This window comes from Lipotes vexillifer, unplaced genomic scaffold (genome assembly GCF_000442215.2).
Source record: "Lipotes vexillifer unplaced genomic scaffold, Lipotes_vexillifer_v1.1 scaffold162, whole genome shotgun sequence".
Taxonomy (NCBI): Eukaryota; Metazoa; Chordata; class Mammalia; order Artiodactyla; family Lipotidae; genus Lipotes; species Lipotes vexillifer.
In genome coordinates, this window is record NW_006779114.1 from 123958 (window position 1) to 137174 (window position 13217).

Below are 13217 nucleotides of genomic sequence, written 5' to 3' on the forward strand. Positions count from 1 at the left end.
CTACTGAGCCTGCGCGTCCGGAGCCTGTGTTCCACAATGGGAGAGGCCACAACAGGGAGAGGCCTGCGTACCGCAAAAAAAAAAAAAAAAAAAAAAACCCACCAAGAATCTTAATATTAAAATATTAACTTCGAATATTTTAAAATTAAATAGAAAACATAGGTCATGGTTTATGAATTTTATTTAAATAATCAGATAAATAGAAAAAGGAAGGTAAAATTTACAAACATACATGAAACAAAGAATAAACTATTATTTATCCTTCACCATACAAATTTAAATGCAAACATTTAGAACAGTTGATTTAGAATTCTACTGTCAGTCTCTTTGAGGTCAGGATTGGCCAGAGCTTGAAGTTTAAGACAATTTATAGATTGAAGAAATAGCTTTCATGTAATTACCTCATTTTCCTTAGTTTTGAGTTTCATGGGAACAATGCAAACTAGCTCTGGCATTTTGCTTCTAGGCAAGGCAATGGTTAGGAGGATAATAATAATATAGTCCTTTCTTGCATTTCTATAAGTTCCAAATTTCTGTATACTTCCCCAACACCTATCATTATCCTTAATTTATATGGATGAAACAGACTAGATGAGAAAAATGGAAACTAAAATGAGGCCAGGAAGCAAATATAAACCAAACAAGATGAAATCCATTCATGTTGACCCTCACAGTACTAAGATCCAGGATGGCATGATTTCTGTAGTTCTAGAAGATTAGCTTCACTGCCACCTATTTATTGGTCTTTATGCTGATTAGGAGGAGAGAAAACCCCAAAAGTTCCACATAGCAAATAAAGAGTTAGGAAAGCCAAGTTATCAGTGGGTGTGACAAGTTATTTAGTCTAGATAAATTATTAAAGGAATCATAGTGACAAGCCCTTAGAAGTTCTGCCTTCTAATTTCCAAGGGTCTGGTAAATGATCTGACAAAGAAGCCTGTGAACCCCAAGGTGTCAGATCTGACTTGGTAGTACTTTAGGGACTTGACCAAGGCTACCACTTGCAACTAAAATGTCTCACATGGAAAAAAGTGTTCTATCCTGCAAATAAAGAAAAATTTTAAATGGATGGTTCTGGAGAAATGGAAAAAAAAAAGGAACAGTTGCTGAGAGAGCTGCAGTAAGGATGTCAGTCTCATGAAGGGATGTCTGCTTATCTCTACCCCTCAGTTATGTCCCCTTCCTAAGCAGAAATTCTGTGGCAAAGCCACCCTCTGTACCATCCTAGAAACTATTTCAAAGGAATTCCTAGGAGTACTAATGTTCTTTGGCTTACTAGGGATTCACCTCTTCACCTATTATCTCAACAAGCACTTCAAATATGTGTTTCCCTGGCTCCACTATAGATAAAACAGGATGTCCTTATAGATATGCTCTTATCTTTGTTCAAAAGAAAAAAAACCAAAAAAACCCAAACTCTAAACCTCCTGAATGTTGATGAGTCAGACAGGATAATAATACTCCATTGTTATCACCCTACATTTTATTAAATGCCATGAATATAAGGTATGGAAGAGGCAAGACAGAGTTTTGCTGTTGTGCTGGGATATTAAAGTTGTAAATCACCATGAAAGGTATAAGAAAGTTAGGGGGAAAATAGAGCAGAAAACCAAAACCAGACAGTGAGTTAGAGATTAAGTTTGGGCTGAGTGGCAGAAGGCCAAGGATATATACAGAGGAAGAAAACAGCAGAGAATCCCTCTAAATAAGAATTCATTGCTCTAGAATTCAGGAAGTCTATATATAGGGTGTGGAGGGGGAAAAAGAGAATTTGGATTGTTTCAGAGCAGGAACTGCCCAGACTAGATATTTTTTTTTTCTAATGTCTGTCCTTTCCGTAGACATACATATTTGCACTTTAGTTTACATTACAAACTTTTGGTGAAAAGGTTATACATTTTATAGAAAAAGCTTCACAGTTCTGACTCTTTGTCATGTTCATCCAGGTAGTATTCGTCATCCGTGGTTGTGTCTGTGTCACAATCTGACTCTACTGGATCATCTTCATAGATATTAAGTGGTGCACTTAGAGATAAGCCATCTTTTGGCATCTGATTACTAGGAGAATTAGAACTTGATGACTCTGTTGGGTTAGGAGGGTTAACTACATCATCTTTCAGGAAGCCAGGGTTCTTAAGAAAACTTGGTTTCCATAATCTTCCTTGTGTGAGTGACCTCTTTACATTCTCCAAGAAAGCCAGTTGTTGTTCTTTCCCAAATATCCCATAGTCAATAGGTCTAGATATAGATGTTGCAGACCTAGGACCCATTTTTGGCCCACTGTTGTACAAAGCCCAACTTTCATTTTCATCACAGGAGGGGAGTTCAGAAAAAGATTTGAATCTTCGACTGTTGTTAGAGAATTCATTCCCAAGGGTCAGTTGACTCAGGGCATTGTCAATAGAAGTACTTTCAGAAAAATTACGCTCTCTGACTTTTGGAGGATGACTTTTTCGTAGTAGAGCACCGTGCACATTGATGCTTTTTAAACTCTTTGAATGATAGGGGTGTGGCTCAGGTTCCCACTCCAGAGATGAAGCACTCCTTTGTTGTTGCTGAAAACTGGCCAGTGGCATGCTTACTGTAGATTTCTCTGCAGGCTCCAATTGAAAATGAGGGTTCAGCCCCCTCTGATGGTCAGGGAAGTCTGCTTCCCTGAGGCTGATCAATGAGGGTTGGGCCAGGGCTTCTGACTCTCCTTCCAAAATCTGAGCTACTGTTACATCCTTAGAATTCTCATACTTTAGTTGTAATTCTGAGATTTTTTTAAACTCATTTTGATGTGGCTGTGAAATATTGTTAGACTTCTGATTGCTTAAGTGTGTAGAAGTTTCTCTGTTGGTAATTGTAGTAACCTGGAGAGGGTCCTCAGATTTCTCCACATTTACTCCATCATTACTTAACCTGCTTTCATCTGTGGATTCTGTGGACTTTAACATAGGCACAGGGGAGTGTGGGTTGCACTCTGGTGTGCCAGGGGATAAGGTGCTAAAGCCAGAATTGTTCCCACTTTGAGGAAAGATAGTAGTCACATGTCTTCTGGGGTATAAATCTTCAGCTGGAAATTTTCTGCTTGCTTTGGACATAACCGCCAATTTGTGTTTAACTGAAGATCTGTTTTCCTCTTTTTCTAGGTCATTCAAGCTTTTTTTACTTTTATTACTTCCTTCAGGAAGTGAAGGTTGATTCCATGCCAACTCCTGCATTTCATCTTTAGCTTTGCGTTCTGTCATATTTACCTCCTGACTTCTTTGAGGTAGTTCTCTGGGTTCAGACTGCAAACTGTCTAAATCTTGTTCACTTGAACAAGTCTTCTCATCAAGCTGTAGTTTATGCAAGGCTGGAGTAAGAGCAAAGACTTGGCTTTCTGAGTCAGAAAGTGGTTTATCAGGGTTTTTTGGGAAATCTTTTCTAATTTCCCCTCTTACTTCCCCAGGCTGCAATCCATTGGAGCTATCATCTATAGCTATACCTGTTATATCTTTCTGAAGACTTCCAGTAGCTGTAATGGCTATAGCACTACTTGTACACTCCCCAGAACTTCTAATGATTTGGGAATTTTCAACATTCTCTTCTGAATGGGCTGGGATGTTAGAAAAATCACTTTTACCTGATTTAATGGATTGCTGACAATTTTCAGATTTCTCTCTTGTAACTTTTTTTCCCTGAAGCATTAGTGAAGTATACAGGGTTTCACTTCGCAATTTTCCCCCTTTCTCTTTCTTGTTTTGTGAATCACATAAAGGTGTTTTAGCTAAGTTGTGTGGGGAAATCTCTCTAGATTTAGGTTCTCCTTTATGAAGAGAAACATCTGCTTCAATAGAAGCAATTTCCTGTAATGTAGGTTCTGAGGACCCAAAACTCGGTAATTGTAAACCAGTCATATTTTCAGTGGTGTGAGAAAGATGGCTGTTCTCCTGAGCAGAGCTGACCTGCATCTTTAGATCTTTAGATGAAGGTGTTCCTGATTGCTCTTGTGTAGAACAATTTAGTTTGTCTTTTTCTAAAGCATTAGGAGATATTTTAGTCCCCACTTTAGTTGATTCTGTAAGTGAATCGATATTTTGTGTATACTTTTGAAGAAGGTTACAGAACTTTTTTCTGTGTTTCCTTGGTAGAGTATAATATATTGAAATCACCTCAAGACATTTCACATTATCTTCATCACCAGAAACAGAAAACATACTAGTAGTCTTAAATTTATGTAATGTGTTCCCACTTTCTTTGCCTGACAAATCTGCAGAAAAAGGTAAAGGGTGTTCATTTGGATGGGAAAATATACCTGTCCTGGAGTCAGAAATTCTACCATTCTTTTCAGTACATTCTTGAAAGTATTCCTTCTGGTGGTGTCTTTTGCTTAAAGAACACTCCCGAACAGATGAGTCACTTCCCAGAGGGTTAATGAGTCTCTCCCAAGGCTTTAGTGTTATAGTAGAAGCATCTGTATCTGAGACTAAACCTTTTTCTCTTTCATCTCTTCCAGTTGAGGCATATGGCACCCCTGAGGGACATGACACAGCCCTCTTGATGAGGACTTGAAATGGTCCTTTTCTAACAGAAGCAGATCCAATGTTTGTCATATTTGTCAACCCCTCTGTGGCTTCAGGTGGTACTGAGACTGAGTCTGAAACTACTCCAGAATATTTGCTCTCTGACTCACAAGAACTGGGGCTGAATTTGTTTGATGTGTACTTCCTTACTGGATCTTCCACATCATTTTTGATTTGGAATGCAAGTTGCTCATTCCTAAATGAAGAAGGCATTATCTTACTTTCAGACTTCCTGTTATTGATGAGAAAACTGGCTGATTTTATTGGTAAGGTACAATAAATTGTGTGAAGCTCAGGAGGCTTGGAACTGCTTTCAGTTCCCTCAATGAGGTTACTGCTGTCACTTGTAGGTATTGATCTACTTTCCGTTTTGCTTAATTTTTCAGTATAGGATATACATCGTCTTATTTTTCCTTTTCCCTTTCCATCCCTGAAAGGAGGATGTGAATGGCATTTGACAACATCAACCACTTCATTATGTACAGGCATACAATTAACATTACTCTTTTGGTTTTCTGAGAGGCTTAGGGAAAATTGACTATTTTGGTTCTTGCAATCATTGTCTTTTTCTTCTCTTTCTCCCAGAGATAGATCTTTGCTTGAAGGACATTTCCAGGAGAACCCTGTAGTAGAAGGAATCACCAGAGCATCAAGGCAAGAATCATTTGATGGTAAGGAATCTGGTAGTGTACCTGATGACAGATCTAAAGAATCACATGGCATATTGTGGTTGGCAGGTGACTTGCTACAGTTGGTAGAATAAGTTGTGGTACATTGTTCTTCCTTGGTATCTAAAACAGCAGGCTTTTCTGAAGACTGTGCATTTTGATTATCAGTACATTCAGGACTCCCGTGGTTATTTTTAATAATGTTTGAAATATCTTTATTTTTTACTGTTAATTCCTGGTGACAACCTTGATTTGGGCTGAGAAAAGGTGATGTTGTTCTGCTTTTCTGAATGAAAGGAAGGGAAGTTGCTGAGCCAAGTTTTCTGTTCCCAGTATAACTCTTATCTTTTTTTAGTTCATTGGCTTTATGAATTTTGGAGATATCTCTCCTGGAAATGACTCCAGGCAAACTTTTTGAACTTATTGTCATAGATGCATTAAAAATAAATCTGTTGCTCTTGGCTGAGTCCTGAGAGAGGAGATTTTGAAAATCAGGTAAAGGGTTAGAAATTACTGTCTGTGAAACAAGTTGGGGTATTTCACCTGTCATGTTTGTCTCGTCTATCTTGTTTAGTTGTTTGTCTTTTGCCAAAACAGATCCATTCAAGTCTTTCTCATTATTCAATTCTGTGACCAAGATATTGGGTTGGCTTTCAGTCAGAGGTGGAGAATCAACTGAATCACTGTTGGTCCCAGTGACTTCTTTATAGTTTCTGATTGGAAGAGAAGCAGGCTTAATTTTCTGCAAAGTGACTGTGGGATTCTGAAAGTTGGGACTCTGAAGATTCCCTCTGTCATCAGGAATCTGTGGGAAGGTAGTTTTGAATGAGGATGCTAGAGTTTGAGCAATTCCAAATGAGTAAGGTTCTTTGTTTATATGTAGTTCCATAGGAGAACAGTTCTGTTGACATTCTAACCCACCAGATTTGATGTGATAGCTTGAACCAGACATGGGGCAAATATTTGGCACGCTGAAATGAGCAGACTGGTTCCTTTTAACTTGTGACACCTCCATGCTCTCCAGTGTGGATGCCTGAGAATCAAACTGTGAGGGATGTGGCTTCTCTTGGTTTCTGGAAGTATTTGTCCTGTACCTAGGAGAAAGTGACCCCCAGTGTTGAGAAGGAACACTATGACAATGACCAGCTAAAAATGCACTATTTGCTTCAATGGAGATCATTTCAAAGTCTCTGTCAGAAGAAGTGAATGGTTTCCTGCTTTGATGAAAGTCAGACCAGGAAGAATGTTCTTCCTGTTGGCCCCAAAAAGGACTTTGTCCAAATCTCTGTCCCCTGCTCCATCCAAAGGTATTGCTAAGGAAAGACCTAGTAAATGGGTTATCTTCATGGTAGAACAGCATATTCTCTGAGTGCTCAAATGGGTCAGCACTCATTGCATTATTCATGGGGGCATTTAAACCAACACTTTGGTGAACACTCTGTGAATGGTAAAATTCATATCTCCTATCCTCCTGAAAACACCTGGGATACATATACTGGTCAGCAAGGTCAATTTCCATCGGTGATGGTGCCCTCAGGAACTCTTCCTGGTTCTGCCTATCTCTAGAGGAATTTGATCTATTCCATATGATAGATGATAAAGGAGTTCTCTTTGGGCTCTGTTGGTGGCTTGGTGGTATAAATGCAGTCTTGATCTGAGTTGTGGCTGAAAAAGGTAAGCTTCTTGCTGTGAAATACCCTGTAGCTGGTGAGGCTGATTGTTGTCTGCTGTCAAAATACAGAGAAATACTACTAAAAATATTCTTTTGCACATAATCTTCTTTTAAGACTCTGGGTTCCCTTGTCTTGTACATATCACAGATTGTCCTTGTTCTAGGAGAAAAGGTTTTAAAACCTTCCTTAGGGGTTCCTGGTCTTAAGACGTCATAGATAGACATATTAGAAGTTTCATTACAGCAATTTTTGTGCCTTGCTGTGATATTACGGTGTTTATTCCCACTGGAGTAAAAATGACTAAACTGTGTTCTTGATCCATAGTTGAGAGGTGTTCTGGCATTCAATGAGCTTGGAGACTGTTCCTGAGCCAGTTTTCCATCCAAATCATCTAAAACTAAAAGGAGAATATACATCATTTTTTTGCATAAGATTTTACAGTCTAATAATATTTTGAGTTGTTGAAGGCTCTGCTTGAAGAAACATAATCCCTTATAATTTTTAGATAATATCACCATAAATGTTATGACATTAACTTTGATTATGTCTTTAAGATAGTTTGACTTTTACAAGCCTGTAATGGAAGTTTCTTTCTCATTTTCACACTTTTTCAAATCACACATTTTCAAAGTTGACCTTCCAAAATGCCTTAAGACCATAAAAGCCACATTTTTTCCCCTAACAGTAAATTTTAATCATGGTTTCTAGTGAATCTTTTGTGTCACTAGGTATCTATAATGTTTCCAATTATGTTTACCTCAGGGGATTGTAAAAGATATGAAAGTCTGTAAATAACCTGTGAGTTCTTAGTTGTACTTAGTTGCACATTACTGCCAAAAGTTTAGCATCCAATTTATTAACATACTTATTTGGATGGTAATAGATATATTTTATCATATTCATGTTACAATAAATATGAGTAGATTGTGTATTTTCTGAAGAAATGTTCATTAAAAAAATAAAATCTGACATGAGAAACAAGTTATGGGATTATTTAGATTGCTGAAGAACTTTTTGGTTTACAGAAATCTATCCTTCTGAGTTACATAAAATGGTGCACTCTCTTTGGTTAATTAAAATTATTTGTCATTAAAAATTGTAATTTTAGGGACTTCCCTGGTGGCACAGTGGTTGAGAGTCCGCCTGCCGATGCAGGGGACACGGGTTCGTGCCCTGGTCCGGGAAGATCCCACATGCCGCGGAGCGGCTAGGCCCGTGAGCCATGGCCGCTAAGCCTGAGCGTCTGGAGCCTGTGCTCCGCAACGGGAGAGACCACAACAGTGAGAGGCCCATGTACAGCCAAAAAAAAAAAAAATTGTAATTTTAACTCTTCAATGACAGGGGAAGTGAGGTATATCGGTATCTGAGTGAATGTAAGTGAGACGTACTTATAATATACCAATTATGTTAGGACAGGTGCTGAAGGGGTTTTTGATATCTGCTTTGAATTTTCTCTACACTATTTTATTTGTAAGTTGGTACTATTAAGTTCGCATAGCCAGCAAAAGAACTAGTCTTGAGCATGAAAGATCTGTAACTAAGGAATTCTTCAGGGAAAACATTCGTCAATGTTTTAATGAAAAAAAATGTTTTTCTCCTGTCCCTGAAATAATTTATTTCCTACATCCACAAATAAAATAATCAAGCAATGCCAAAATATAAGGCAGGGCAAAAAGAAAAGAAAACTACATAAATCTGTCTTTAAAGCAAATTATAATGAAATCTCTTTGATTTCTGTTTTCCCTTTCAAGCTGTTCATAGTTTTTTCTTCCTCCTTAAATAAAGTCTTTTGCTGACTACAAAAGCAATATATGGTAAATACTGGAAAATATAACAAAAGAGGTAAAATCACCTGGAGTCCTTCTTCCCAGAGATAACCACTCTTAACATCAGTATCACGGGACTTTAAATTATTCAAAGTCACTTTGATTCCGTAATTAATACTGCTATTTGATTCACTACTCTTGAGGTCAAAAAAATTCCTGTTCTGCTTCTCCTTTTTATTTTCAGAGAGGTCAAGTCATTTTTCTTTTTTTTTTTTCATTTCATAAAAAGTAGCTCTCCTCTACCAGCAAAACCTTTGTTTTGGAACAGAAGTTTTCCTCTGGGTCTCTTTTCTCTGAAGCAAGTTCTCTGCCAGTAACCATCTTACTGAAAGGAGTTAACCAACCAGCTGGATGTCTCTCAATGATCACACCACCTGTCCTAACTATAGGGCTGAGGTGACAACATTGCCCTTGGAAATTGAATTTAGTTTCTCAAGGTGAAGCTAGTGAATGATTTCAGAGTTCACTTTTCACATGGCTAGGCTTATTTTATATAGAATAAACTATGTCAAGGTGAGCTATGCTTGTATAATAAGGTGCATGTGTATATAGTACTTTTGGAACCTGTTTTAGTCTTTATTGTTATCTATTGTACAAGGTTAATTGTTTAACAACGATCAGATTTCATCACAGTGCATTTAGGTCCTAATCAGGAACAATAAAAGTCTATTAAGGACAGTAAACTTTGTAGATATATTTCCTAAAGACATATTTTTTCCTTTTTACCTGAGTTTAAATATTAAACATTATTACCATTCCATAGATTTATCAGGCCTTGATCCAAGAATATTTGCTTAGATTATATTTAAATGTAAGATTCTTTAGGGACTTCCCTGGTGGTGCAGTGGTTATGAATCCACCTGCCAATGCAGGGGACATGGGTTCGAGCTCTGGTCTGAGAAGATCCCACATGCCACGGAGCAACTAAGCCTGTGCGCCACAACTGCTGAGCCTGTGTTCTAAAGCCCAAGAGCCACAACTACTGAGCCCATGTGCCACAACTACTGAAGCCCGCATGCCTAAGAGCCCATTCTCCGCAACAAGAGAAGCCACCGCGATGAGAAGCCCGCGCACCGCAACGAAGAGTAGCCCCGCTCACCACAACTAGAGAAAGCCTGCACAGAGCAACAAAGACCCAACACAGCAAAAAATAAATAAATTAATAAATTAATTTAAAAAAATGATTCTTTAATATTTGTGTTAATAGCATGTAACCACATCTTCTTCAGGTAAGGTAAACAAGAGGGACTTCAAAAATGAAGTACAGGGTTTGATACATTTTGAGCACTTTAATACAGACTGTAATTATTATTTGCTTTCCTTTAGTACTGGGAATTCCAAAGGCAATTCAATGCATAGACTTACCTTGGAAAAACTCATCCTCTAGTAGTGAAGCATCCCACGGAGGCATGCTACTTCCCTCCCTCATGCCTGCTGGCTTGGGGACAAATGCACTGTCAATGGGTTGATTTTCCAGAGGTGAATTGTATATTTTTGCCTGCTAATTTTAAAATAGAAAATGTAATATTATTTCTGGACCTTCCCCAGCCAACATGTTCCCACGAAGATGTCCCAAGCTTAAAAGTCCTAGTCTAGGGCTTCCCTGGTGGCGCAGTGGTTGAGAGTCCGCCTGCCGATGCAGGAGACACAGGCTCGTGCCCCGGTCCAGGAGGGTCCCACGTGCCGCGGAGCGGCTGGGCCCATGAGCCATGGCCGCTGAGCTTGCGCGTCCGGAGTTTGTGCTCCGCGGCAGGAGATGCCACAGCAGTGAGAGGCCCGCGTGCCATAAAAAAAACAAAACAAAAACAAAAAACTCCTAGTCTAAGGACTAGCAAATAAATTTTCCTAACATTTATTTCTCTAGTTGTAATGTTTTGTTGCTTTTGCAATTTGCAACTGATCACAAACTTCTCCATACCTACATTAATTCCTTTTAGTATGAGCCTCTCCCTGCAAAAGATTCCTACAAATTTACATATCACTACAAAAATCTTAAGGAGGTTACTGGAAAATAGGAAAGAAATTGACCTCTCTTGAGTGGGGAATGTTGTCTCTCTGGCCCCAGTGGCTGTAATTTTAGATTTCTTAACACTGTACCTATTTTCTCTCAAAAGGCAGCTAGCTGAAACTTGCGGTGGATCTTAAAATTTGTAAACTTGATGGATTTAGGAAAAAAAAGTATTTCTATCCACGGAAATCATGTAGAATGGTAGAACCTCCCAGATACATATAAGGAACTGATTAATCATTCTGAAAAAAAGGCGCTGAAAAGCATGACCTTATAATTTTTTTTAAACCTTTGCTAGTTTTATAGGATTTAGGAGAATGATGTAGAGTTCTTTACTAGCAAATTTTATCTTGATTTCATTAAATCCATCACTGCTCTACTTTTAAGTTTTAATTTGTCTTTATAACCTTGGGGAATTATCCACTCCCACACCTCCACTTCCTTTTGCCAAAACTCCATTTGCATTTCCTCTGTCAAACTGGCTCTGCCACTCATGACTCCACTTTAACTCATCCTGACTGCATCCCTGCACAAGGCCACTTCCCATTCCAATTGCTTTATTTTCAGTTCATTTTCTACCCAGTCCTTGCCGCTTGAATCCTTCTCTTCCCCAATTTTTCTCTTTTTATTTGATGTTCACTATCACATTTAATCTCATCTTGAATGCTTAAGGCCAAATCTCTAATATTTCTAAAGCTCCAGCTTTTTAATTTCTCCAACACAGGTGTGTCCAATTCTAAAGCCTAGGTCCTCTTAATCCTTGCATTCGTCATAATCTATTATTTTTATACCTGTTTGTTTTCTTTCTCAAGATCTAGGTCGGTTATTTCTTACAGAAGCCCTGCCCAAATTTCATTGACTTGTCATTTTCAGTTCTATGGGTAAGCCGTAATTGAATACATACAGAGGAGATTTAGTAATAAGAAAAATAATTCAATGATAATTTATTGGTTATTGGATATAATTTAACACACTTATGCTAAATTCAGAAATAAACAAATATTAGAAGCATGATATAACTATAGGGATATACCAATTGGAGGTAATAAAACTAGAAACTAATCATTTGAAAAATCAGATCAGTTACAGTTACACTTCTCTCTCTACAGTGCATCGAGGTGTTCTCTTTTGTGTCCTACCTACTGTCTCTCCAAGTCTTTATTTGTGCTAATAACAATTAGCCATGAACCTTATAAGCCCATTCTTCCCAAACCTGCAGTTTTGGTAGTTGGTGCAGAGTAGATACATTTAAGAGAATAGTAAGCATCATTGTCTCCCAACCATTTTAACATTCAAATAAACTTCAGATTTCCTCTATGTAGACCAGAGTACATTCTTTTTGGCCTCCTGGATCACATTCCTTTATAATGAATTTATAATGAAATGCAAAGTACATGAACTGAACACTCAGGTGAAGAGATAAACCTCTCTAGGTGGGAAGGGTTTCTACCAAGAGACCGTGAATATAACATCCTTTGGTTATATTTCTGCACAGATCTTCTGCTTCAAGGCCACCCCTATTCACCTAACATATTAAGGATGTTTCCAACACATGGAGATATTATATGGCTAAGAGAGGTAAATCCTTCTGTGGCTCAGAGCACACACAGATACTCAGTCAGGGGTCAGTCTTGGACTCTGAATCTTCCTCCAAAGAATATTCAGTGCCATAACGTTATCATAAAAGATGAAGCCTATTTCCCATACCTGGCCTAGAGGATGAGGCCCAAACACCTCCGTGAAGCAAAATAGTGTCAAAATCCTTTTCCAATTTTTGATTTAAACCTTTCTTCCCCAACTAGCTTTAATCCTCATGCTCCAAGCTCCCTACACACAGTCCTTTAAAATGCTGTGCACTTCTTCTGAGGACTCCGTGTCTCTGCTCCTGATCTTTGCCCTTTCTCCTCTTCTTCTGAAAAATATCAGCTCATCCTTCGGAGTCCAGTTCCTATATCAACCTCTCTGTTAGTCCTTCTCCAATTCTTGCAGGAATAATTAATTACTACAGTATTTTTTATGCACCTCTGGTATTATACATTTTATTTCATATCAAAGTTGTTTACATTCTCTCCACTTTTACTTTATCACTTGACTTCTACTCTTCCTCCCCTATCCTCTCACACATTCTAATCCCCACTCTGATCTAGGAAACCAGGGATTCACACACACATGAATAAAACCCTGGAAGTGGACCAAATTCTAAAATAACTAAGAAAGCAAAGTATTCTACTTTGTATCCTGAGCACCCTGCATAGCATCAGCATATAAGAGATTGACTCATATTTACTGAACTGAATTCAAAGACGATGCTTCCCACAATAATATTTCCCACTTCTGAACTTCTCCAATACACTTTTGTACACTCTTTTGATACTATCTTATATTTGAACAAAATTACTCATTTATTCAGTTTTCAATATACTTTAAAAATATCTTCTCTTATTTGATCCTTAGAACAAACTTGTGAAATAGGTAGGGATTTTCATTCCTGC

General features: G+C 38.1%; 1 protein-coding gene across 1 annotated transcript in view; it reads right to left on the bottom strand.

The window, feature by feature from the left end:
- Positions 1-1913: 1913 nt before the first annotated feature.
- EXPH5 (exophilin 5) overlaps positions 1914-13217 on the bottom strand; it is a 73095-nt gene continuing 61791 nt past the window's right edge. Inside the window, 3 exon segments of the mRNA XM_007452470.1 lie at positions 1914-5295; positions 5356-7288; positions 10083-10218. Of these exon segments, the coding sequence (XP_007452532.1) occupies positions 1914-5295; positions 5356-7288; positions 10083-10218 (5451 nt within the window).